A 26,263-nucleotide genomic window follows, 5' to 3' on the forward strand; every position below is an offset into this window, starting at 1 on the left:
TGTAGCCGTAGAATATAACTTTTTCTGAATGTTGAAAGAAAAAACAAGGGAAGGCGTTAAGAGAGAACATACAGAACCAGCCCATCTCATATCCCACTGTGTCTCCATTCCAGCGTTTCCTCTACTTTCCATCGCTTTCTGTGTCATTAAGTTACTTCAAACCTTAAGATCAACAGGGAAAAATGAGATCTCAGCCCTTTGCCTTTTTCCTTCTCAGATGTAGGAACTGGAGGATCGGGTCGGGGCTGCACGATTTCCACTAAGCTCGTTCAGTGGGTGGTGGAGGTGAACACCAAAGGCTGGGGACCTTTGTGCCGTTTAGAGTCCCTCAAAGCCCTCTCTTTCAATTAGCCGGGAAAACGAAAGTCTTCTGGGGAGCGGGAGCGGGCGGGCTAAGTACAAGTTTATGAACAAGAACATTCCCGGGCACGGAGTTCAACAGCAGAGGGCAGAATACCCACTGTCCAGGGCACACGGCTGCAAGGAGGGGCATAGTTTAAGGATCTCTGGGGCTTGTAGTTCACCACGTTTCCTTCGGACATGCCCGTCCGCGCACTGGAACTACAACTCCCAAGGTGCACCGCGCGCATCTGTCGTCTCTGCCTCTCCATCTCTGAGGCTCGCGCCGGAACCTCCCGGGAAACTGCCCCCGTACGCCGTCCCGTTTGTTTACCCCGAAGCCCCGCCTCACCGCCGTCCTCCTGCTCTCCCCTCTTCTGCCTGGAATGCCGTCATGCAGGTGATGCATATTCATGAGGCCGGCCGAGGAGCTCCCGCCCTGCCCGCCTCCCGCCTTCCCGCTGCCGGCGCCTGATTAATATTCAATGAGCCCAGCTTCGCGGCGGGTTCGCCGGGGTGAGGCGGAGGAGTGGGCGGGGCCTGAGCTCGGCGCCCGCGACCCGGGCGGGGAGGGCGTGTGTGTGTGCGGGGGGGCGGTGGCGGCCAAGCGGGCGGGCGCGCGGGATGGAACACCGAGACACCGACGGAATGCTCCGAATTGCCACATAATCCCCTGGAACGGCCGTGCCGAACGCCATTGGCTTCTCCCTTCTCCCCGCGCCGCGGCCGTCTCCCACCTTCGCCTCCCCGCCTCTCTCTCTGCCCGCTGTCTCCGGAGCTGGGGGGGAAGCGCGAAGCCCCACTGCAATGGAGCCCACCGCCGCGGCTACGGCGCAGCGACTCCCAGAGACCAGCAGGGAGGACCGAGCTCCGGCTCCGGCGGCGGCTGCAGCGGCGGCCGCGGCCGCGGCGGCTCTGGCGGCGGCAGTCGGGGGCGGCCGGAGCCCGGAGCCCGCGCTGACCCCGGCGGCCCCGAGCGGCGGGGCGCGGGAAGAGGCCCCCGGCGAGGCGCCGCTGGGGCCGCTGCCGGGCCGGCCGGGAGGCACGGGTCGTAGAAGGAGGCGCGGCGCCCCCCAGCCCACCGCTGGCGGGGCTGCCCCGGTGCCCGGGGCCGGCGGTGGCGCCAACTCCCTGCTGCTGAGGAGAGGGCGGCTGAAGAGGAATCTGTCCGCGGCCGCCGCCGCCGCCGCCGCCTCGTCGTCCTCGTCCTCATCGTCGTCCGCGGCTGCCGCCTCGCACTCCCCCGGCGCCACCGGCCTCTCCGCCTCCTGCTCGGCCTCGGCGTCGCTGTGCACCCGGAGCTTGGACAGGAAGACGCTGCTCCTGAAGCACCGGCAGATGCTGCAGCTGCAGCCGTCGGACAGGGACTGGGTGCGGCACCAGCTCGAGCGGGGCTGCGTGCACGTCTTCGACCGCCACATGGCCTCGACCTACCTGCGCCCGGTGCTCTGCACGCTGGACACCACGGCCGGCGAGGTGGCCGCCCGCCTGCTGCAGGTGGGCTACAAGGGCGGCGGCGTGGTAAAGGTGCTGGGCAAGGGGCACCCCGACGCCGGTCCCCGGCTCCCGCCCGCCGAGCCGCGGGACTCGGGGCCGCCACCCGGGAGGAGCGGACTGGCCGCCGTCGGGGGGCCGCAGCGCGCTCCTCCCGCCGACCTGCCGCTGCCCGGCGCCCCGGACGGGTGGGCGCTCTGCGCCTCCCGCGCCAGCCCCGCGCCCTCAGACTCCAGCCTGGGCGAGCCGGGCGCCCCGCGGCTCCTGGACGGCGCGGCCGCGGGCCCGGCGTCCGACACCGAGAGCTTCAGCCTGAGCCCCAGCGCCGAGAGCGTGTCGGACCGGCTGGACCCCTACAGCAGCGGCGGCGGCTGCTCGTCGTCGTCCGAGGAGCTGGAGGCTGACCCGGCCCCGGCCCGGACCCCGACGGGGGCTCTGGGACAGCCCCGCCTGTCCCGGCTTGGAGCGGGCGCCCGGCCGTCATCCCCGACGGCCTCCCCGCCTCCGCCGCAGCCGAAAGCCCAGAGGGGCGTCGAGGGCCCAGGCGGCGCCGCCCGCGATCGGTCTCGGGAGGAGAAGGCGGCGGCAGCAGCGGCCCTCGGCCGCCCCCCGTTGACCCAGGACGGGAACGGGGCGACCGCGGAGCAGGCGCCTCCACCGCCCACCCTGTACGTGCAGCTCCACGGAGAGACCACCCGGCGCCTGGAGGCGGACGAGAAGCCGTTGCAGATCCAAAATGACTACCTCTTCCACCTGGGCTTTGGGGAGTTGTGGAGGGTGCAGGAGGAAGGCATGGACTCGGAGATCGGCTGCCTCATCCGCTTCTATGCAGGTAAGGAGATCATCTGCACTTTGACGCGTGGGGAATAAGCACTTCCAGGTCCCGAGAAATGTTTGGCCACCCCGAGAGTCAGCGCGGGTCCTCGGGAGTCTCTGTTACTTCTCTACAGCTTTCAAGTACGATCTGTGTGATACTGAATTGAGCAGTTTTTAAATCCGCGAGCTTTTGTCGTTCTTGGGGGCTCCGAGGTTGGGAAGTAAGCTGGAAGAGGTGGCAGGGCCACCAGGAAGCACAGGGAGCAGGCACTCCTGAAAGAAGCAGTGGTGTCTTTGACAGTGAAGGTGCTGCCTTCGGATGTCTGTTCACCGGTTTGTTGGGTTTGAGGCAGTTTGGGATTTCAGGTAAACATCACGTGCACGTGATACCTACAGAGGAAAATGACCTTGGGAAACGCGCTGGAACACCCTCGCTCCGTCTGACTGTCCGCGGCTTGCCGTTCCAGCCCGGGAGCTCGCTCCGCATCAGCTGGTGCTGCTCGTTTGCCCACTTAGTCCTCGATGGAACCCAGCAGCTGCGGTCCTCTTTAGTGATACTTTCCCTCAGCGCTTTTTGGCTTTATTTCAGTTTCCTCTGTAAGTTTGATTCTTGCGTCAAAAGTGGTTTTGCCTATTTCTTTCTCTCAGTTTCTTACTTCTAGCCTTTATAGCCAGAACTGACCATTGCGATGTGACTTGCAATAGGGATATATAGGAATCACAATACGACTTGAGGGTGATCTAAAATCTTCCTTTTTTTTTTTCATTTCTAGATTAAAGGTCTTAAAAGGAGAGTTAAATCTTCCCAAGATTTACTAAAGTACTAAATTATTTCCCCACCTAGGTTGTATGTGGTGGTGGAAAAATAATCACACTTGTAATTTCATTAATCTGTAGCCATTCTTTCTAACTTAATATGTTTTTGGTCCAACTTGTGTCCCAGTAGCAGTTTAGTCGGTTTGAATGAAGAAATTACACATTGAGATATGCAAGACTGGTAGCATTCCTGGTGAGATGTTCCTTTACGTTTAATTGAAGTTTTTCTGTAATTCAAGTGGATTTCTGATGGATTTTTGCCTCGTAAAGAAAACCATATCATAATACAATAGCATTTGTAGTATCTGAAGATAATATCCCAACCGGATGACAAGCCTTTAAAAGCTTATGGCCTAGAAAATAGGTGATTTTTTTTTCTTCCATGTAGGAGCAACAACTATATCATTTTCTCCTGTGGCTCATGTAATTTGTAAAATACTGTTACTTTACAAAAGCAGTAAATGGTAATCACACTTGGAATGAGAATATTTTCTTAACATGAGAATGATAAATACCCTTATAACCAACCAATTACATTGAAGGAAATATATATAAAGCAAGGGATATGTTAAATAAGCAGTATTGAACATATTTCGTATGGAAAGAGCTCTGCATCCCTTCTTTTCCTTATGACTGAATTGTTGATCATGATAAATGTCCATGGGAAGGGTTTTAGGTGTCCTAGTCATGACATTTAAATCTTTGATTCCCCTTGATTGTCTCTTCAAGTGTGTCTAAAATGTTCTAAGTGGATGATATATAGGTTTTTTTAAAAAAAACTTACCTCAGTATAAAGGTGACAAATTATCTTTCTGGTAAATCGCAAATTTCTGGTGTGCTCATTTTAATCTTTTTGTTTCGTTCTTTATGAAAAGCAGGAATTGTTGCTTCATTCTGAACTTACTTGCTTTATTTCTATATGCACAATATAAATACATATATACCTCTGTGAATATGCTTGTAAAAATAACTAATTAAATGAGGAAGCCATACAGAGCATCCAACCTGTTCTTGAATGTGAAGCTGGTATGCAGGTGTCCTAGAAGGAAGATGCCTGATTGTTATAAAGATATAACAGTCTTTATAAAGATGTTATAAAGATGTCTAATTGCTTATTTTATAGCAAGTTGAGCTTATTTTAAGCCTAAGAACATAGCAAACGTCTGTGTTGATATTCATGTGCCATAGAACAAAATTTACCATATAGTGAGTCCACTTGAACTTTTGCAAGGAAGTTTAGTTACTGATGAACAAAAGGGCCTTGGTATAAGGTGGTCTCACTCATCACGGGAACATTATCAGGACTTCACATGCAGCGCAGGTTTGCACCAAGCTGGAGGAGATTCCTAGAAGTTACCCCTGTGCTGAGGCGGAATGTAGGACACCCAACAGGAAAGTGGCATGTTTTGGTAGTAATTCTTTTCCATAAGAAGAAGAGAATTAACGTTTGTTTTGTATGAGATCCTTTGAGGGGGTGTTTTCCACCACATTCGTTTTTATAGTGTTACATATAACTTACTCTTAAATTTATTGCTGCGTATCTTTTTGTTTATCTGTGTATGTGGAGTTAAGGATAGACTAGGAAATTGCTTTTGAAGGCTTTTGAATATTTTCCTATATTTAAATTGAGCTCGTTATCTGTTGTTCATCTAGTTTATCTGTTTATCAGTTGCTTTTTTTTTGGAGAAGTTCTTGTCCAGTGGAGAACTTTCATTCTCTTGAGGTCGCCTTTCAGTTAAATTTTAGTATTTATAACCTGGCCTAAGTTATTCTTAAAAGGCTTTGAAAGCCATTTGTGGTTGCTTTGAATATTTAAATATTTATTCAGGTAAAGTAAAATGGAAGTCTTTAATGAGCTAAAAGGCTTTGGACAAAAGGTACTATCTAATTACAGAGTTGTTGAGAAAAACTTAGTTTGAAAATTGTTGCTCCTCTGAAGCAACCATTCTCTTAGCTAACTTTAAATAAGAAAAAATTTAATTATGGCTCTATCTGAAGTAACTTGTGTAAAGTATTAAGTATATTAGGTACATTAACATTTAATTTTCCTTTAAGGTCAGCCATCTTAAATTTTACCTGAGAGTAATTTTAGGTGAAAAAATATTCAAGAATTTAGGTTACTCGACATAGGTTATGGACTTAAAAACGTTAATGAGATTATGTTTTGTACTCCCTGGGGACGTCTGAGTCATTAATCAAGGGCAGTACTAAACTATATTTTTAATATTTTTGAGTCTCTTCTACTGCCTTTTAGCTTTAGTCATCTGGCTGTTTCAGTTTAAATTGTAATAGTGGGAAATGATGTTGACAGAATGGAGAGTACACCCACTGTGGCTCGTGAGTCTTGGACAAGATATTTTTATGTTTGACTTTTTGGGATTGCTCAGGAGAACAGACTCCTTACCCGCTCATATTTCTTCTCTTTTTCTCTTCTGGGATGATCAAACCTTACATGGTTTCCTGCATGGAAACCAAGAAGGGGTGGTTCGGCATTAAGCTGTAATATTGACAAGAAGTCTCTTATTACTATAATTACAGCAGTATTGAGTAACGTGGTATGAACATGTGACACAAGTGTGTGCTTAAGCAGTCCTTTTAAGAACAAAGGGTTTAATTTTATTTTTGTTGCTTTTTGTATTTAAATTTTATACTTGTTTTTGATGTAAAGTGAGTGCTGTCTTGTCCTTCATAACTGTGGTTTGATAACGTCTATTAATATGTTGGGTTTATTATCTTCAAAAATCTTAAAGAGCTTTCACATAAATTATCTCGTTTGTCCTTTCGGAAACATTATTAGGGAGGAGTCGGTGTCAATCCTCTTTTCAGATAAACTGATGCATAGTTTTGATTCTTGCTTGTGGTTTTTCAGTTCTTGGCAGAGCTGAGAAGAGGGAGCATGCATATTCTGTTTTACAATTCATATTACTTTCCATGAATCGAAGTTGAATTTCATTTACACTTGAATTTTTCACTTGGTTAAAAGCATTCCAAAAATATGCTATTTTTGTTGGTAATGAGGTGATATTATCCTCTCGTCCAAAGTGGTATTCCTTGTGAAATGTGGTTGGTTCTATTTTTATCATGCTGCCTTTAACATAAAGAAGCAAGACTGGCAAATAAGTGGACAATACAGAAAGAGTACGAAAGTGTTCTAAATATTCCGGTTGCAAATAGTTGTACATGCATTTAAGTTGGCATGAAATAAAGCTCACCTAATGATTCTTTATTCTCTTACGCACGCCTCATTTGTTGAACTGTAAATCTTCATTGGGTATAGAGCATTAACACTTTATTTGAAAAGTGGATAACTTTTGAGGGTAGCGGTGTGACATTTCAGTTCCTTTAAAATATAGCTTTACTTGTAAAGTATTGAAAATAGCTATCATGAAAGGTTTGCATAAACCTTTCATCTTAAAGTAAACTTATTTGTACTTTAGTGATCAGTAGTGCTCTATTGATGTCACCATGCTGTTCATTTTTTATAATTCATATGTTATATAGAGTTAGAGAGTAAGCTACTCTGACTGATTTTCATAGTTATTCCTTAAATGGTGTGTTTTTTTATGCTCATTGAAATAATTATAGGGAGAGGAGATGAGTGTAAATGAGTTTATGAAGTTTCTGGTTGAAAGTTTTATCTTTTTGTGGCTATAAGATTGTTAAAACAGCCACCTTAAATGACTGGTTATCCCAAGATTCTTATTATTTTTTAAAGAGTAAGGTGTTTTTGTTGTTTTTGATTCTCTTTCTTTATAGAATGCTGAATTTGATTTCTTGGTAACATAACATTCATTGATGTTGTATGTGATCCAAGGCTAGTATAATACTTGGCATTTTAGTTTAAACATTTGTTGAATTGAATTTGCGGAATTTTGTTAAGCAGCTGGTGGTGTGTGTCCTGAATCTTCAGCCTTCCTTCCTGTTAGGGTCCCCAGGGGTTGTGTTAAACACACATACACACAGAGGCATTTCTCCCATGGCAGGAGGTTTTAGATGTGCCACACACTGTTAATATCTTCTATTTCACGTGAGTGGAGCTCTATGTGGATTTTGAGAGAGTTCTCTCTCAAAGGTTTCTTAGAGTTAACAGGTGTTTCCCCCCCCCCCCCTTTTCAAAGGCATCTCTTACCTAAACTTTAAGATGAATTTAATGAGACATCTGTCAAATGAGGCGTTTTAGATTTAATGATTTTGTTATGTGCCAGGGTTGAACACGGTTCAATCTATCTGGACAGGAGAAGGGTTTAATTGTACTGTGAAAGTCGAGAAAAGCCACTCAATAGAAAGGCTTTTCCTTTAAAGACGCCTGGCATTTTGAAAAAGAGAAAAAGATGTTATCAAAATGTCCAAAATAGTCTGGGAAAGTGAAGGCTTTTTTTAAAAGTCCCACTTTCTAAAACCCACTCCACCCCTTGATCGCAGGCATCTGGTACAACACTGGTAATGAGGGGTTTTGAATCTGCCTTCATGTCCCTCTGCTTCTTGGGCAAACTCTTTAATACTTACCTTTGGTTTTCTAAAGATAGTATAATTAAAACAAAACAAAATCGACCATTTGGATTCTTTAGACATATTAGGTATTTATAACCTAAGTCTCTGTGACGGGTTGTGTTTGGATTTGTTATGAAACTTTAACTCTAGGCTTTGGAAAATTTTGATAAACTGAAACTCAAGGGTCTGGAAAAAATAGACTTTAATGGTACTTTGATTAAAGAACATTAGGATATTTGGTTAACTATGAAATAGCGGCTCTTTCAAGTTGTGTGATAATTGTACTTTAGAATCAAGAATAATAACAGTTACCAGGTTGCTGAAGTGTAATTACATGTTGATTTCGAGATGGAATGGTTTTGTTATATATATAATATATATGCCCAGTATTCCTTTTAGTATGTTAAGTGAAACAAAGCATAACCATCGCATAATGCCACATTCATGCTGAAATAATTGTTTCCCTGTTTATTTTTACATTTGAGATTGCTTTAATAGGTTGTAAAATGTATTTAATGATACAGTGTCTTATTAAGGTACTAGTCCAATGACCTTTGAGTTTGGAACCTAGAAGTTCTCTTGGAAATGGAGTGAAATACTCTATTTGTAGGTTGTACATGTTTTGTGAGTTTGTAAATGTCAATACTTTAGCAAAAAACAAAAAAAAATCCAGAATTTTTGACATGTATTTTCTCAAATGAAGCTTGCTAGAAGTAACTTCGTCTCATTTCCAGTTATGTGAAAGCATTCAGTTGAAGACTGAGTAAAATTTGAAATAATTTGGTTTCCCCTGCATTCTTTTCAGGCAGGAAGAGTTTTGAATTTGTTGCTGTCTAGTTCTACTGACTCGTACATCTGATGATGAAGAGCAGGTGGAGAGTGAATCTTTTCAGATGTCTGCCTTCGTTAATAATGTGTTAGAATGTTTGGCGCCTTCTTTTCAAATACGAGGCGTGTTTTTAAGTATAGCAAGAGAAAGTATGAACTGTATTTGTTTTCACTGTCTATTTAATAATTATCTGGATTTCACAATCAGTTCACTCCTGACACATGGTCCAAAGAGCAAAATTTTATGCATAGAACCAGTTTTTGACCTTTTTGTCATGTATGAGAAATATATTCCTAAGGAATTCTTTCTTTGTTCCTATCCATGTATTTTGAGAGCTTTTGGCTATACTTTAGCACTTGAAGGGGTGCTCCATCTTATGGTTTTTGAGTTTGGCTGATGTATCCTGGGGTTAGGTGAAAGTAACTTTGTTATGGTTTGTAATTTAAAGAAATGAGTCTGAGAGTTAGGAAAGTTGGTATGACTTTGGGCATTCATTTTAACTTATCCTGGGCTTTGATTTCCTCATCAGTAAAATGATGAGCTTGGAGTAGAGTAAGTCTAAAATCTCTTCCAACTCTTAACATTCTGGGGCTTCATTAGAGAGCCTGTTCTTCAAATTAGAAGGACTAAATGTTGTAGTTGTTTTAAGTTCTGTACAAACCTATCCATGGGTTTAAAAACAGCCAAATCCCCAGCTTTTTGTCATGGAGAAAGGAACAGGCTTGGACCTAATACACACAAGTCAGCCTAAGGTTGTCAGCCAAAGAAGAATACCTTTTTGGAGTAGATTAGGACTAATGATGGAATAGATAGTGTTTGATTACCCTCTCCCTGCCAGTTCTACTCTTCAAAGTAGAATTCAGCACACTAGAGATGAATTTAAAGAAATACAGCCTTTTAAAAGTTGAGGTAAGATTCTGTTCTTAAGTTGACTTGTAAAGTAAGATACTTTTATAATCCAGTTTATAAACTTTACTGTAGTGATAACTGTATTTGAGGGATCCAAATATGGGAAACTTAATGGTTCATTAACTTTAATTCATGGTGAGCTGTGTGTGCCTATCTACTTGTGCCTAGAGTCAGTAGGAGAAAAAGCACATAAAAATGTTTTTTGTGTTATTTTTGATTAGATCATAGAGTTTAGGATTCTGTAGAGATCCTAATATCTGTATTTTTATAGATGAGGAAAGCAAGCCCTGTAGAAGTTGAGTGTCTGGTCCAAGATCAGTGATAAACTCAGTCTCAGAATTAGGAATAGCACCCAGGATTTTGATTATCTGTCTAGTATTCTTTTTTTCCCCACACTGAATTTATATACTTACTATCTTTGGAGTCTCCTTTATTTAGTATTCAAAATGAAAGTTTAAAAAATTGAGTGTGCTTCACACATTTGGTGCTTTCTCAATTACTTCAAGGTGTTTCTAGTTTCTTTTCATTCTAATCAGTGCTTATGAGAGGTTACATATCACTTTGACAGATTATGGGCGGGCTTCTAATGGAACAGTTGGATATTTTAATTGCAGAGAGGGAAATTAGATTTCATCAGTGATGTTACCCTTTGGGGGTTTTATGATAGAACTTTAAAGTTGACAGATGGTTGACTGAAAAGAGTTACAGTGCTAGAAATTCAGAAAATCAATGGTTATTTGTCCGGTCCTTTAAAGTTGAAATTGTTAGAAGAATGGAAATGTGGCAAACCACTGAATTTTAAAAAAATATTTGGAAGAAAAATTTAAGAATAGATCTTGAAAAAAAAATCCCATTCAGACATGTGTTCATTAAAAAGATTCAGTATTCATAATATTTTTTATTTCATTTTTTTTCAAGAAAAACGTATCTTCTCACAATTAAATGCACTCAGCTTATTTAGGTACACATACACAGCCCTACTTTTATGTGATATAAATTGAAACAACTTAGTTCAGTAATCTTTGGGCTTTTGCTGTTTGCTGGTTTTGGAAGTCTGTCTTTATTTATTTATTTATTTATTTAATTAATTTATTTATTTATTTATTTTTGGCTGTGTTGGGTCTTCGTTGCTGCGCGTGGGCTTTTTCTAGTTGCAGTGAGCAGGGCTACTCTTCCTTGCGGTGCGTGGGCTTCTCATCGCAGTGGCTTCTCTTGTTGCGGAGCACAGGCTCTAGGCACGTGGGCTTCAGTAGTTGTGGCACACGGGCTCAGTAGTTGTGGCTCAAGGGCTCTAGAGCACAGCCTTAGTAGTTGTGACACACAGGCTTAGTTGCTCCGCGGCATGTGGGATCTTCCCAGACCAGGGCTCGAACCCTTGTTCCCTGCGTTGGCAGGCAGATTCTTAACCACTGTGCCACCAGGGAAGTCCGGTTTTGGAAGTCTTTATCATGAAATCTGGTACTGCTTTGGATATCTTTGAGAGAGGGAGAGAAATGTCCTGCTCCTGTTAGCAAAAAGACAGTTTGTGAATATTTGTAAGGGTGAGAGAGAGATTCCCTTTTATATTAGGTTCCATTTTAATTTAATCATTTACCCTAAGTAAAAGTTTTATATGGAAATTAATCTCTGGAGTCAATTAATTCCTCAAAGATGACTGTTCAGTTTTTACTATGAGGAAGGGAACTTGTAAAGTGCAGAAGTACAAATGGGTAAAAATACATTGCATCTGGCATATGGAATATGTACTCTAGCTGCTGAAGCAGAAAAGAAATTTCTCTTGATGGTCTCTGAGAGAGGTAGTATGGCTGGGGGTAGCTGATGTGCAGGTTTATGTAATAAATTGAATCTCTCCTTCTGGAAAGAAGTAAACATCACTGTAGTTGGAGGAGATGCACTCTCTTCCTTACACACATCCCACACATGCGTACATGATACACTCACACATGCACGCACACATGTTCTCCACTGAGTGCTGAGGTAGGATGTAATGGGAGGTGGTAGCAGGTGGGTGGGGTAAGCAGTCTTGGGGGGAAAAGTCTCAATTTCAAAAAAATTATAGTTCTTAATTACGTAGATCATTTTTTTTCACATTTTAATTGGTAACTTATTTCTCCCATGAATGGCCTGTTCATATCCCTTGCCCATTTTTTTGTTTGATATTTGCCTTTTTCCTACTGGCTTATAGATTTGTTTTGGGGGGGTATATCTAGGGAAACTAGCTTTGTTTTGTAAGTCACTATTTTCTTCATCCATTTGCACTTTTATGTCAGTCTTTTCCTCTAGGTATTCAGGGTTCTGTGTCATGCTTAGGAAGGCCTCCCCCTCAAGATTTAAAAGAAATTTCCCATATTTTGGGGCCAGGGGACACGGGTTCCAGCCCTGGCCCAGGAAGATCCCACATGCCGCAGAGCAACTAAGCCCTTGCCACAACTACTGAGCCTGAGCTCTAGAGTCCGCGAGCCACAACTACTGAGCCTGAGCTCTAGAACCTGCGAGCCACAACTACTGAGCCCACGTGCCACAACTACTGAAGCCTGTGCGCCTAAAGCCCGTTGTCCACCACAAGAGAAGCCACCACAATGAGAAGCCCGAGCACCACAACGAAGAGTAGACCCTGCTCACTGCAACTGGAGAAAGCCCACGTGCAGCAACGAAGACCCAATGCAGAAATAAATAAATAAATTTATTTTAAAAAAAAGGAAGACAGGAAGTAGGAAAGAACAAATTGTCCCCACACTTTTTATTCGATAATTGAGTATTTCTTTAGTGACTTAAACTGTCACTTTTCCTCAGTTTATGCCTTTTTAAAAAAACTGATAGGCATTTATATCATCCTTACTATGTGCGAGGCACTGTTTTAAGTGCTTTATAAATATTAACTCATTTAATCCTCATAACAACCCTATGAGGCAGGTAATGTTACCACCCCAGGGTTACAGATAGGGAAACTGAGTTACAGAGCAGTTTAGTACCTTGTGTGGATTTGTCAAGCGGGCAAGGCACAGGCAGAGTGCAAGCCCCAGCATTTGCTGTCAGAGTTAACTAGTGTGTAATAGCTTGCTTTGCCGAATGTGGAAAACTTGTCCTTGATAACCTTCTGGGGCCAGTTTGGGCAGATCAGCATGTGGGAAGCATGGACTTCGAAGTACTTGAGGCTGGAACCTGCATTCTGGCTGTGCCCCTGAGCCCAGAGCTCTACCTCCCTGTTTCCTTCTCTGTGGAAATAGGCAGTACCTGTGAGCCACACAGCGTTGTTGAGAAGATCAAATGAGACGAGGGAAAGTGCCTAGGACAGCAGGCCTCGGTGTAAACCAGGCCCTGGTCTTAGGATGCAGAGAGCACTGATGGAGGAACTAGGACCTAGATTTGACTGTGGGCTTCTTCTCTACTTGATGGGAAACCTATAATGAACCCTGTAATCTCTTTAAGCCTCATTTATTAGAGAGATTTAAAAAAATCCATCTCAGAGAACTTTGTGAGGTTCAGATTTGATGATATATGTGGAAGTGCTTTGTAAACTGTGAGATGTTATACAAATGTAGTGTGGTGGTGGTATCTTCAGCAATAGTAAATTGCCACAAATGTGAATTAGAGGTAATTAGGGCTCATTAAGGAAGATGGGATATGCTGCTGCCCAGTGACACTGGCAAACTATACACTTTCACTCATTCATTCAATCCAGGAATTACTATGAGTACCTACTATGTCAAAAGTACATTTGATTCAAAGATGACTAATTTTAATTTTCTAGGATCCCTTGAAATACTTACAGCTCTGAGGGCATGTTTGTGGAAACAAGCGAGCCAACATTTAGAATACAAAAGTGGAAAATTTTCTAATAGAGGCAGTGGGGTCCACAGATGACTGTAGTAGCAGCAAAGGAGAGGCTCCTGACTCCACTGTGTGAATCCCTGGAAGGCCCTCGAGCCATCTTGAAGGACCAGAGGGAGTAGACTCTTTTTTTTTTTTTTTCCCACACACACACACTGTATTTTATTTTTACAGGAGATAAATAGACTGACACCAAGCATTGTACATGGATGACCACAACAAAAGCAACAATGATTGCAATTACCAAACATGAAACACACTCATACTATGTCATAATATTGACATTCAGAGGGAGTAGACTCTTGCCATAATTCTGGAATACTGAATTGTTTGAGGAGCAACCATAAATTACCAGTAGTTCAAAGTCCAGTCAGACTGAGTTTAGGATTAGTAATTCCACCTTAATCCTTTAAGATTTACCAACCCTTTCTACCTAGGCCTTTTTATCCATTTGAATCACTGGGGCTTCATTTGGTATCGTACTTTGTGAGGATCTAAGTTCTGGGTTAAGCAAATATTAGTTTTGCTTTCTTGAAAAGAAAATGCAAATGTGCACATGCTCAAGGTTGCCCTGAAGCCTGGCAGGGGGCCTACAGTACACTTGAAAGACGTTCTCTTATTTCTTTTTGTGAAGCCTGTGAGGGTTTTGCCTTCCTCGGATTTACAAAGTTTATGGGAAATGCCGTGTTCATCTTCTGGAGGCAGATACTTTCTTTTAGTTTAATGTCGTGTAGACCAACCACATTAATGTAAAATTTGGAAGATGAGGAATTGGTCATAACCTGAGGGTATTCTTAATTTTTTAAAAATAAATTCCATTTTTTGGTATAAATTTATTTATTTTATTTATTTTTGGCTGCACTGGGTCTTCGTTGTTGCACGTGGGCTTTCTCTAGTTGCAAGGAGCGGGGGCTACTCTTCATCGCGGTGCGCGGGCTTCTCATTGCGGTGGCTTCTCTTGTTGCGGAGCACGGGCTCTAGGCTCGCAGGCTTCAGTGGTTGTGGCTCGCAGGCTCAGTGGTTGTGGCTCGCAGGCTCCGTAGTTGTGGCTCGTGGGCTCTAGAGCGCAGGCTCAGTAGTTGTGGCGCACAGGCTTAGTTGCTCCACGGCATGTGGGATCTTCCTGGACCAGGGCTCGAACGCGTGTCCCCTGCATTGGCAGGCGAATTCTTAACCACTATGCCACCAGGGAAGCCCCGAGGGTATTATTTTTAACTTTGCCCATCTACTGTCTGGATCTTCATTGGTGAAGGAATTTTTTTAAAAAACCTCTTGTGTGGACTAGGAGGGAACACAACTCTTAAGTGCTCATATAAGCAAAAATAACTATTTTATCCATAGCTGTAAAATCTGTACTACACTACTATGGTAAGTTAAGTCTTTACTAATGGCCTGTTACAAATTTCTTTTGTTTTAAGTGGAAGGTAAATGTCTCTGTGAAATATTGTCTCATGTAGTAATGTGAATGACAACACTGGAAAAGATCTTTATTTTGCTTTTTATGTTAGTTTTAAAAGTATGATAAACACCCTGTTTTTAAAAGAAGTTATGCAGATCCTGTCTGACTAAAATAAGTCATGCTTCTAATTCCAATGAAAATACATCTAATTCAGACTAATCAACATTCAGGTTAATTACCTGCCATTGTGTATTTTCCACTGTCATTTGCACCTTTCTGCCCTCTGTGACAGATTTTTACAGAGACCTCAGTTAACTTATTAGAGCACCATCAACACCCGACAAGCTGATTTCCATGGGGGATATTAACAGAAATGTTAGCACCAATGTAACCATAAGGAGAATAGTTATTAGCCCTTGTGATTATAAAGTAGACGCTAAAAATCCCTTGTAACTAAGTCGTAATAGAGACTTGGTGTTTTTAACCAAAATCTGAGTAGTATTGTCTCATTGATAAATACACAATGACAAAAGTTCTATAAACAAGTATCTTGGAACTGCTAAAGATAATGTCATTGTGAAGATACCACACAAAAGTCCATTTCTGAGAATAGGGATCATCTTGTAGTCAGTACATTTGGAATGCTTGTTTTATATCTTGAATTGGCTTGCAGCTGCTAGTAGAGAATTGGGAGCCATCATTGCTTCCTGCTTCTATAGACGTTCATAAGATCTCCCACCCCACCCCCAGCCAAACAAAACGGTTGATAGCCTCTTGGTTCTAAGAAACTGATAGATTAACGCAAGTGGTATTAACCTCTAGATAATACTGATGGATAAAGGGAAGTGGTGGTGTTCACTTATCTTGAAGTTACTATCATAAGCACAACTATATATACCCCTTTGCCCGGTATCTTCTTTATCTTTTAGAAACATTTGTAATACTGGAATAGACTAAACCAGAGTTGTCGGTAGATAGTTACTACTTCAGAACCTGGTGAATATGATAATTGAAGTATTACCTGCTAGGGAATAGCTTTGCCAAGCTTCACAGGTGAAAAATGGGTGACAATGTCATGGATATCTCAGGGAGAGCATAGAATCAAAGCACTGGAAAGGGCCAGGGGCATCTAATCCAGTTTCTTACCTAGCGTAGAAATCTGTGCTCATCCAGTCCTGATTGATGGTCATCTGACTTCTGCTTGTTGACTGCTTGCTAGATACATTATTCCAGGACAACACTGAGTGGAGATCTTGCTCCTTGAAATGTGATCTGTGGACCAGCATCGTCAGCGTCTCTTGGGAGTGTGTGAAAAATGCAGACTCTCAGGCCTCACTTCAGACTTACTGAATAATTGGCATTTTAACAAGATCCCTAGGTGATCGTTTGCACAGTACAGTTTAAGGAGTGCCAGTGTTGGATGAATCGGGAGTGGGAGAGATTAGGATTGGAGGAGGGGAACCATTAGGAGCTTGCCTGGTTCAATGAGATACTGAGGGCTAGAACTAGAGGAGTGGAGAGAGAAAAGAAGACAGATGTAGATGTTATCCTGGGACTCAGTAGCTAATATAGAAGCTCAAAGATGACAAGTTTGCACTTTGAGTGATGGGAGAATTGTGGGTCAGTTCATGAAAGTAGGAAGCAAGAGGTTGTGTGTGGGTATCGCTAATTAATTCAGTCAAGCTGGAGGACCAGGCACTCTAGTTAGGAGTTGGTGACGTGAGAATGAATGATGTGTCCCCTGCTCTTGATTTTTACAAATATTTTGCAGTTGAGCATGGATTTTGCTGAGGATGAGTTTGAAATGGTAATACACTTTAAGCTGACAGTAATCATTTGTTTAGCTGGTTAATGGACCTGACTCACCACCCAGCTTCCAGATCTCAGTGGACCCTTTTGCCTTCTACTGTTTGTCAAATAAACAATTACAATAAAACTTGAAATGCCTTAATGAAGGCATTTACAGAGTGCCAAGGGAACCCAGAAGTCTGACAAACCATTTCTCCCTGGAATGCTCTGGAAAGGCTTCCTGAGAAGGACTCCCTGTGTGAATGGGGGACTAGCACTGCATGGAAAGGGCATGGCAGGAACTAAAGCATGAACGAAAGGGCAGGATGTGCATAGGAAATGGGGGGAACTGGAGTGGTGAGGTGTTAGGTGATGAGATTAAAAGTGGTGGGAGATGAGGCTAAAAAGGAGGTTGGGGCCAGTTGATGAAAGGCCTCACATGCTAAGGACTTGATGTGATAAGCAGTGGGAGCTACTGAGCATTTTAAAGTGGGGAGTGACAGGATTAGATTTGTATTTTGGGGCATTAACTGGCAGCCAGCTGGAGGATGGATTGGAGAGAGACTAGAAACTTGGAGACTGCCTTAGTGGGGCATTTAGTAAACATTTAAAGCGCTCTGTTAGGAGCTGCAGATCCAAAGAAAGAATGGCCTTGCCTCAAGGAGTTCAGCCTAGTAGGAGAGAAAGAAATCATTGCAATATAGAGTCCCCTCCTTTGAGGTCTGTACAGTGTGGTTGCTTACCAAGTAGGGAGTTAATCAACTCTGCTGCAGGTGGGGTAGGTGGGAGATGGTTTAGAATATTAGAAAGAGCAGACCCAGCAGTAGGAGTGGATGGGATGGGCTTTTCTGGCAGGGGGACCAAGGGGCTACCTGGGGGCTAGATGGGGGAGATCTAGACTAGGTCAGCGCAGATGAAGAACTGCAGATGTGGGAATTGTTCAGAATGTAGATTCTTGGATCTTATCGAATGATTACATGCTGGGGGAGAAAGAGTACTTCAGGATTTATTATTCATTCCTGAAGTAATCTGAGTATGTCTTCCACATCAGGAAGTGTGTCACTGTAATCCTTGCCAGGGATATAGTGTGAACAAGAGCGACAGGGTTTTGTGTGTTAGGATGACTTGGAGGTTTCTAGTTTGGTTGACTCTAATCCCATCAACCAACATGCAGAATGTAGGAGCAGGAATTGGCTTTAGGGTGAGGGGGAGAGATGGTGAATTAGATTTTGGATGTGTTAAATTTAAGGTGCCTGAAAGACATCCAGGTATGTCTGAAGAACTCAGGGATTATCTATGTTTAGATAGTTGTTAAAGTCTTCGGATCGAATGAAATTGCTAGATTAAATGGGTTGAGTGAGGAGAGGGCTGAGGAAGCAATTCTGAGGATTGCCTGTATTTAAAAAGTGGTGGTAGTAGATTATGTTGAGTGAAAGAATTCAAGTATAAAAGAGAGACACTATATGACATTTATATGAAGGTCAGTTAACAGGCAAAACTAATTTTTGGTGACAGATCATAATAGTTGTTACCTTTCAGGGGGGTTATCGATGGGAAAGGCTTGAGCCATCTGCTGTTGATAATGTTCTTTGCATTTTTCTGGGTTTTATTTTCCTGGGTATGTGCATACACAAAAATTTATTGACTGTACCCTTATGGTTTATGTGCTTTACTAGATGTAAGTTATACCTCAGTAGAAAGAAGGGATGTGGTCCTGAAGGAAGAAACTTGAACATTGTTTTTTTGTATCCTGAAGGGAAAGAGAGAGGGGAGAGGCTAAGGGTGATGGACGAATGGATGGGGGAAAGTAAACAAGGGAAAGTCCTGGAAGAAATAAGATGGGAGGAATCAGGAACACCCAGTGGAGTTAACCGTGGGCGGGAAGAGGGCCACCTGTTTCTTTGAGACTGTTAGGAAGGACGAGTAAAGATAAAGATTCATTTAACTGACATTCAGGAAGTTGGGCCTCGGTTTTGTTAGTGAGAAGGTAAGGAGAAGCCAAGTCTCAATATTTACTGTAATATGCTTTTTCTTGAGTGAATCAATCAGCTAATCATAGTTTATACCCTCTTTGGGGAATTTATGGCTGTGATTTCAGTCTGCACTGAATTTTCTGTAGGGTGATCCTCTCTTAACTATGGTAACGCATCTGCATCTTACTGCATGGGAAGGGGAGGGGGGATAGTAAACAAGAGCTGGAGGAAATGATTGCCAAACTCAGGTTTACAGGTTTGGCTGTGCTTGGCAATGGGCAGGTTTGTTTTGATGGCACAGTTTGGGTTCCCTCCTCCCAATCTCTAAGTGTGTCTTTGGGGCAGGGGTTGGGGAGTGGGGTTGGGATGTGTAGGTGTGGAGACATGATGGTCAAAAACCTTCAGAAAAGTTGCAACTTTGACAAAGCTGGGATTGTACTTTCTATTATGTCCTGTTTCCTTTCTGTTTAAAAATCACTTATGGAGTAATAAAACTCCTGAGATAGTTTTATTTTTTTTCTCATGGCCTACTACTGATACTTGCAGACATAAAACCTGGTTCTAAAGAATGTGCTTTCCATTCCTAGACTGTCAAATTGACTTGTGGCTTGAATCTGTTTATAAAGTGAGCATGAAGACATAAATTATAAGTTTAGGTAGATATAAATCAGATTGTGTAGGGGACAATTATTCTTAAATAAGAATTACTGTTAAGAAACCATGTTAAACCTATCATTTTTCCTCTTGTTAGTTGTAATAAGTGTTGAATTTCTGTTTTGTGCTCAGTACGGGGCTAGATGCTGAGATTTCAAATTGTGGTTATTGAAACAAATGAAAAACACAGGTTGTTCTGAAGAATATAATTGCCCCAATATTTACTGAAGTATCTAGATCATCTGGTTATGTTATATTCCAGTTGCAAAGTTGGTTTCTGTAAATTTTTAATAAAGATGTTTTGGGGAATAAGATAGAAAGTCTTGAGAAAGAAACATAATTTTTAACTCTTCATGTCAATCATGGTGAATTGCCAAACAGCAAACTCCCTGAGGTAGGGAACCCAGCATGTTTAAAGACCTAGAGGAGGGGCTCCTGTGAGTATAGTGTAGGGAGTGAGCGTATCACGAGGGAGGGCTGGAGAAATAGTTGGGGTCAGAGATGTGGGCGTGTGTGCTCTGGAGCTACGTTCTGCCAAGTTCAGAGTGCTTTGGTCATCATAGTTCCTCCCCAACCCCCCTCCCCCTTGAATACAAGACAGGTAGATGTGCACTCCTGGTTGTGTCTGGCTGTAAGGGCCTTATAGGCTACAGTTAGTATTTTGGAATGGATTTTAAGAACAACAGGAAACCATTCCATTGAGTTATCAAACATCATTTAGATTTCTCTCTTTCAAGGACAGGTGCCATGACTGTCATTTTATATCTTCCTTTCATCTTATCAGTAAGAAGGAGAAAGGCAGGGTAAAAGTAACCCTGTCTTTTCTATATTTGCTAAGCCTTCTATTCTGGACACCTAAACAGCCACTTCTCTGTTCTTCCTGTGTACACTCCCCACATGTGCTTTCTTCATCTTTCTAACTTTCCCTGGCCACCCAGGGCTACACAGTCTCTCTGCACTGGGAACCCAAGATGCTCCCAAATTACATGGGGCCTACTGATAATGAAGGCATAGCCTTTTTTTTTTTTAACTCGTCTCGCATTAATTTTTACAGAAAGCTTTATTTTACCCTCTTTTTGTTCCACCCGACCCATTCGTTTTCCCTTTCTTAGAAAAGAAAAATTAGTATCTCTCAGTGAGTGAGTATGTAAACATTCCCTGTTGTACACTCTTAACTTCCCCCAACTCACCCCAGCAGTTAAGCTGTGCTAAACATCAGGCATGTTTGATCGGGGAAATTAAAAAACACCAATTCAGTGTGTTCTCTTGGCACTTTAGCAGCCGACTTTCATTTTAATGAAAATGGGATACAGTGTTACAATTTTTATATGCTGTTAGGGATACATTCAGTGAGATTATACCTGCTTAGGATTCCTTTTTCGTACACTTTTTATCCATAAATGAGAGAGGACCCGGGGTCATTTGTGCACAAAGTCAATTATTTTTCAATTAAGGGCAGGTTAATTAGTTTCTCTATAGTTACTGAAGCTATTATTCTGTGTTCTCCCTTTTCCCTCTCTTGGTCATCATCTTTTGAATCATTTTACTACTTTTTTATGAGATCAAGTGATAGTACATACACAGGAAAGAGGTAAAAACAATTCTTTATTTTAGGATTTTGTTGTCATTATAGAAAGTGTAAAAAAAATTTGAAAAGTAGGCAAAATAAGTGTCATGACCTCCTGCCTACTCATTGCTCAGCATCAACAATCAGTCACCTACTCATGGCCATTCTTGTTTTACCTCGAGCCCCTTCTTCTGCCTAGATTACTTTGAAGCAAATACTGGCCATCATACCTTTTCATCTGTTCATTTCACTGAACTTAAGTATCTCTAAAACATAAGCACTCTTTAAAAACAACCATGATACCGTGATTTTGTTTAAAAAAAAATTAACACTCATTCCCATTTTTCAACGGTGTTCAAATTTCCAGTTGTCTTAAATTTTTGTTTAAATTATGATCCAAATGTGGTCGATACCTTTGTGATTTTTTTTTTTTTTTGTGTTTTCAATGTCTTTTCATTTTAGGTTTCCCTTCTCTCCCACCCTCCTCACCCCCCTTTTCTTTGCAGTTTACTTGTTGAAAAAACCAGGTTATTTGTTCTGTAGTGTTTCACGTTGTCTGGATTTTTGTGAGTACATTCCTGTGGTGTTAACAGGAGTATGTTGAGGATTTGGATATATACTTTTGGGTTTTTTTTTCCTTTTGAGTTTTGCTTAACATTTATGATCTTGATCAGGTGAGTTAAGTTGGATCATCTTTTGGAGGACTTAGAACAGAGGTCCACAACTAATGCCATGTGTCACGTGTGGCTCACATGTGACCTGTTATGTTTGGTGACATGGTTTGAAATTTTTTCAAATTAATTGCCATCGGTTCAATATTTTAAAGTTTCCCATAAAAATCTAGATTTTTGTTTTTCTTCTTTTTTTTCTTCTTCTTTTTTTAAATCAGAAGATCTAGATCTTTTAAATCAGAAGATACAGATCTTTTAAATCAGAAGTCCTGGGCTTCTGCAGCGATGCCCACAGGTGTAGTGATGAGTGGTGGCAGCTCCCTCCCTGTCCTCTCCAAGGTACCCTGAGCGCTTCACTCATGTAGGTTTCCTGAAAGGGCTGGTAGGGTTTGTGAACCCTGACTTAGAGCAACAGGAATTACTTTTATCTGCATGGTCTCGCTTAAATTTTATTCATGATATTGATAGTTTACTTTTAATCTCTTGCTACATGTTTTACTCTAAGCTGGTGTTTGGGCTATTTTACTAACAATCCATGTTTATTCAGATAAAGGTCAGAGCACCAGCTGATGTTCCCATTGTACTTTGTATATCCATCAGAAGACTCATTCAGTGCATTGTATTCTCATGCCCTGTGGAAATTGGTGTTTATAGTTTTAGAACCTAACAGAATGCTTGGCACATAGTAGGAACTCCATAAATTCTTGTCGAATGAGTGAAGGAAGAAAGAACCAGTAAACAAACTACCAGATAAAACAGAAAAAAAAAAAAAAAGGAAATCATGTAATACATATCTGAATTTGAGTTTCAGTGGTATTTGTACCTCTGCTTCTTTCATTAGCATGTATTATCAGAAAGTGGCTGTTATTATGGTGTGTTATACTACGCAATACAATTTAGAAATAACTTCTATATAGATAATAAGAGGTAAGTTGGGGATAGATTTCCTAACAAGAGATTTCAATTTATTTGTGCTTTGGAGAACAGACTAGCTGGGCTTTCCTATTTTGCCATAAGAATTTGGAATTTAATTTCTCCTTCGGTTTGTATCCTGTGTTAACAAGGACTTGTAGCAAGTGTGCAAAAGGAAAGGAGTTCAGCATGGACAGCGCACACAGACTTGAGGATCCTTTAGGCGTGTATCTGGCATAATTTGGTAAGGTTTTTAAACCTGGCATTTGAATAATAATTTAAAAAATACTGTTGTGTTTTATGGTTTAATAATCTTATTTAAGTTATACATCCTTTAAAAATTATATTTGAGGTTTTTGTCTTTTTCTTGGTCTGTGGTAAGCCTGCCTGAACTTTTCCTTGCTTACTGACAGACACCTTTTATAAAAAGTGTGGGTGAGGTCAAGTTCTGTACACTTCGACTCCAGGAGGATACTTAATTTATCAGGAGTAAAAGAACAGGAAAAATTAATACATGTTACCCAGTAGCATGCTCTAGCACAGTCTAAATTCTTAGTACCTGGTGGTAATGTGTGAAAATGTAGTTTGGATGACCCCGAGCCATCAATAAACTGACCTTTCATTAAGAAATCTAGCTCATTTTGCTCATCTTTAATTGTGAACTGAAAGGAACAACTAACACTATTAAAAGTAAGGAGTTTCAGTTTTAAAGAGTCCTTCAGTGGTATTTGTGGGTGGTGAAAAGTGATAAACTCTTATTGAAAGTGTGTGGTATCTTCACATAGTGAGGTTGAGTATTACAGGGAAGTGCTGTAATACTGAAAGAAATTAGGTTTTTTCCTGTTAGATGATTTTAGTAAGAACAAACAACAACAATAATATCGCCATCCTGTACGTACAGAGGCTTTACGTTTTTCAAAACACTTTCAATATTGAAATGGTAATCACTGGATCAAATCTCTGAGACTTTCCTGATTAAAAGAAAAATTCTTAATGTTACTGTTGTCCCTTTAACTCCTGTTTTTTTTTTTTTTTTTTAATTAGTTACCGTTAGTAAATGTTAACCAATGTTTCTTTTTTACATAAAGAAGAATCTTTACAATTTGGAGGAAAACTATGGTTGAAACTGAGGATTTGAAACTGAAATCATATACTAATTTCAAATGAATTGAGTCAGAGACAGACTGTGTCAGAGGTGTTAAATCTAGACAGCTGACCACCGGATTTATTCCAAGGCCCCAGGGGAGACTATGTGCATGCCTAATGGACTGCTTTATGTATCGATAATTGGAGGAACGTAGTTGGAAGAAAAACTAAATTTTTTGTAGTGAGGCCTCAGATGTTAGCACTTTCCTGCTGTTGTTAAATAGTTATGTTTTTTTAAAAATGCAACTTGATTTTCTTCTTCCTTTTCTACATACTGCCTATAATGGCCTCTGAAAATTGTAAGGTAAACATTATTTGAATGATGTGCTTATTAAATAACAATTAATTTAGTTTAATTTTGCCCAAATAATTTTAGCTTTGCAGTATTTTTTCTTTAAAAAAAAAATTTCTTGTAGCTACTTCAAGCCTGAAGTAGTATAAAGAACACCTGTGTAACTGTCTCCAGCCTTGTTGAATCTGTTTTGCTTTATTTGCTTCACATGTGATGTTTTAAAGATGTAAACCTGTGTACACCTCATGATGTCAGCAACCTGGCACATGCTTTGTGAGATTCATTCCTATATGTCGTACCTTTTAAAAAACTACTTATTATTTAAAAAATTGTTATTTATTATAAGTGGTGGGTTCAGATTTTAAAATATTGTTTGGTGGTACATAGCGATGCAATTTATTTTTGTACTTCGATCTTAATCTAGCAACCTTGCTGAGATTTTGTTAGTTTTAGTATTTGTATGAATTATTTTGTGTAGTCACCCATATGTCTTGCAAATAGTGGTGGTATTATTTTGGGTCTTGTATGTGTAATTTCTTTTTCTTGTCACACTGGCTAGAACTTCTAATACAGTGCTGAAAGAAAGTGGTGATAGAAAACTTTGAATTTTATTCTTTAAAGGGAATATGTTTTGCCATTTAATTTGATTTGTTTCTAGTTGATAAACTTTATAAGGGTTAAGAATGGTATGAGAAGTTTGTTTTTAAAATCATGAAAGGAGTATTGATTTTACTGATTACTTTTCTGTAACCTAGGGATCTTATGGTGTTTTTTTCCCCCTCCCCTTTAATCTGTGGAATGTGATAAATTATATATTTAGATTTTTCTTATGTTAAGTGATCCATGCATTCTTGAGATTTAAAAAATTACCTTGCTGAATTCAATTAGCTAATATTTTATTTAGTAGTGTTTTATTTATGTTATACAAGTAGAATTGGCTTAAACTTTCTTTCTTGAACTGTTCTTCCCTGTTTTGGTTTTACTCAGAAGGTGAATGTTCCCACTTTTTATTTTTTTCTGGGACAGTTTGTATAAGACCCGAGTTATCTGCCAGTTCCTTGAAGGTTTGGTAGAATTTGCTCAAACTTTCTGGACCTGGTAGCTTTTATAGTGGTGTTTCACTTTATCTAATGGTTATAGCTATATTGAGGTTTTCTAATTCTTCTGGAGTCAGTTTTGGGAAGATGCATTTTTCTAAAAAACATTTGACATCTGTTTTTCAACATTATTGAAATCTCTATCACATTTTGCAATGTGCCTTCTCTTTATTGTTGGTCTAACCATGGGTTTGTAAATACAATATTATTAGTGTTTTGAAAGAACCAGCATTTGGTTTTATTGAAACTTTTGTTGTTCCCCTCCCCCATACTTAATTAATGTATGCTCCTATTTTTAATTCCATTGATCACTTTTTTAGAAGTTCTGTTTCATTTTATTCCTAACTAAAGTCAGATGCTTAGCTTATTAATTTTCAGCCCTTCTTTTCTAAGACCATATTTTAGTCAGTTCGGGCTGCTATAACAAAGTACCATGTACTGTGTGGGTTACAAATAACAAAAATTTATTTCTCATGGTTCTGGAGACTAGAAGTCTCTGACCAGGGTGCCAGCATGGTTGGGTTCTGGTGAGAACCGTGTTCCAAGATATGGACTAGTGACTTCTTCTTGTATCCTCATACATCTGAAGGGGAGAGGGAACTGTCTGGGTCACTTTCTATAAGGGCTAATCCCACCCAGGAGAGCTCTACCTTCATGACCTAATCATCTCTCAAAGGCCCCACCTCCTAATACCATCACATTGGGGATTAGGTTTCAACATAGGAATTTTGGGAGAACCCATAACTGTCTATAGCAGATCATAAATATCTTTTAATACCATTTCATTGGCATCCCACAAATTTTGGTATGAAGTGCATTAGTTTTCATTTGATATGTAGTTAAGTTCTAAATATTTTGTAATTTTATTGTGCTTTTTTCTTTATTTTATGAATTATTTTGAAGGGCATTTCAGTGTTTTCAAATACATTAGAATTTTAAAAATCTAAATTGTATCATTTATTTCTAATTTTTTGGCATAATTGTCAGAGAAAGTGCCTGTATAATACTGATTCTTTGGTATTTGTTGAGGTTGAATTTGTGCCCTGGTATGTTTTTATAATTGTTCCATGTCTGCTTGAAAAGATATATTCTACTTGTTGGGTGTTGGGCTATATATATATGTTGTTAGATCACGCTTGTTAGTTATATCATTCAAATTTTCTGTAGCCTTACTAGTTTTTGACTGCTCAATCTATCGAGAGTATGTAAAAATCTTTCTCAGTGATTGTAAATTCATTA

At 40.9% G+C, this 26,263-nt stretch overlaps 1 protein-coding gene across 1 annotated transcript in view; it reads left to right on the top strand.

Annotated features, from left to right (window-relative positions):
* Positions 1 to 1,146: 1,146 nt before the first annotated feature.
* PHLPP1 (PH domain and leucine rich repeat protein phosphatase 1) overlaps positions 1,147 to 26,263 on the top strand; it is a 212,986-nt gene continuing 187,869 nt past the window's right edge. Inside the window, exon 1 of the mRNA XM_036822823.1 lies at positions 1,147 to 2,665. Within this exon, the coding sequence (XP_036678718.1) occupies positions 1,147 to 2,665 (1,519 nt within the window). The remainder of the gene's footprint in view (positions 2,666 to 26,263) is intronic.

This window comes from Balaenoptera musculus, chromosome 14 (genome assembly GCF_009873245.2).
Source record: "Balaenoptera musculus isolate JJ_BM4_2016_0621 chromosome 14, mBalMus1.pri.v3, whole genome shotgun sequence".
Lineage (NCBI taxonomy): Eukaryota > Metazoa > Chordata > Mammalia > Artiodactyla > Balaenopteridae > Balaenoptera > Balaenoptera musculus.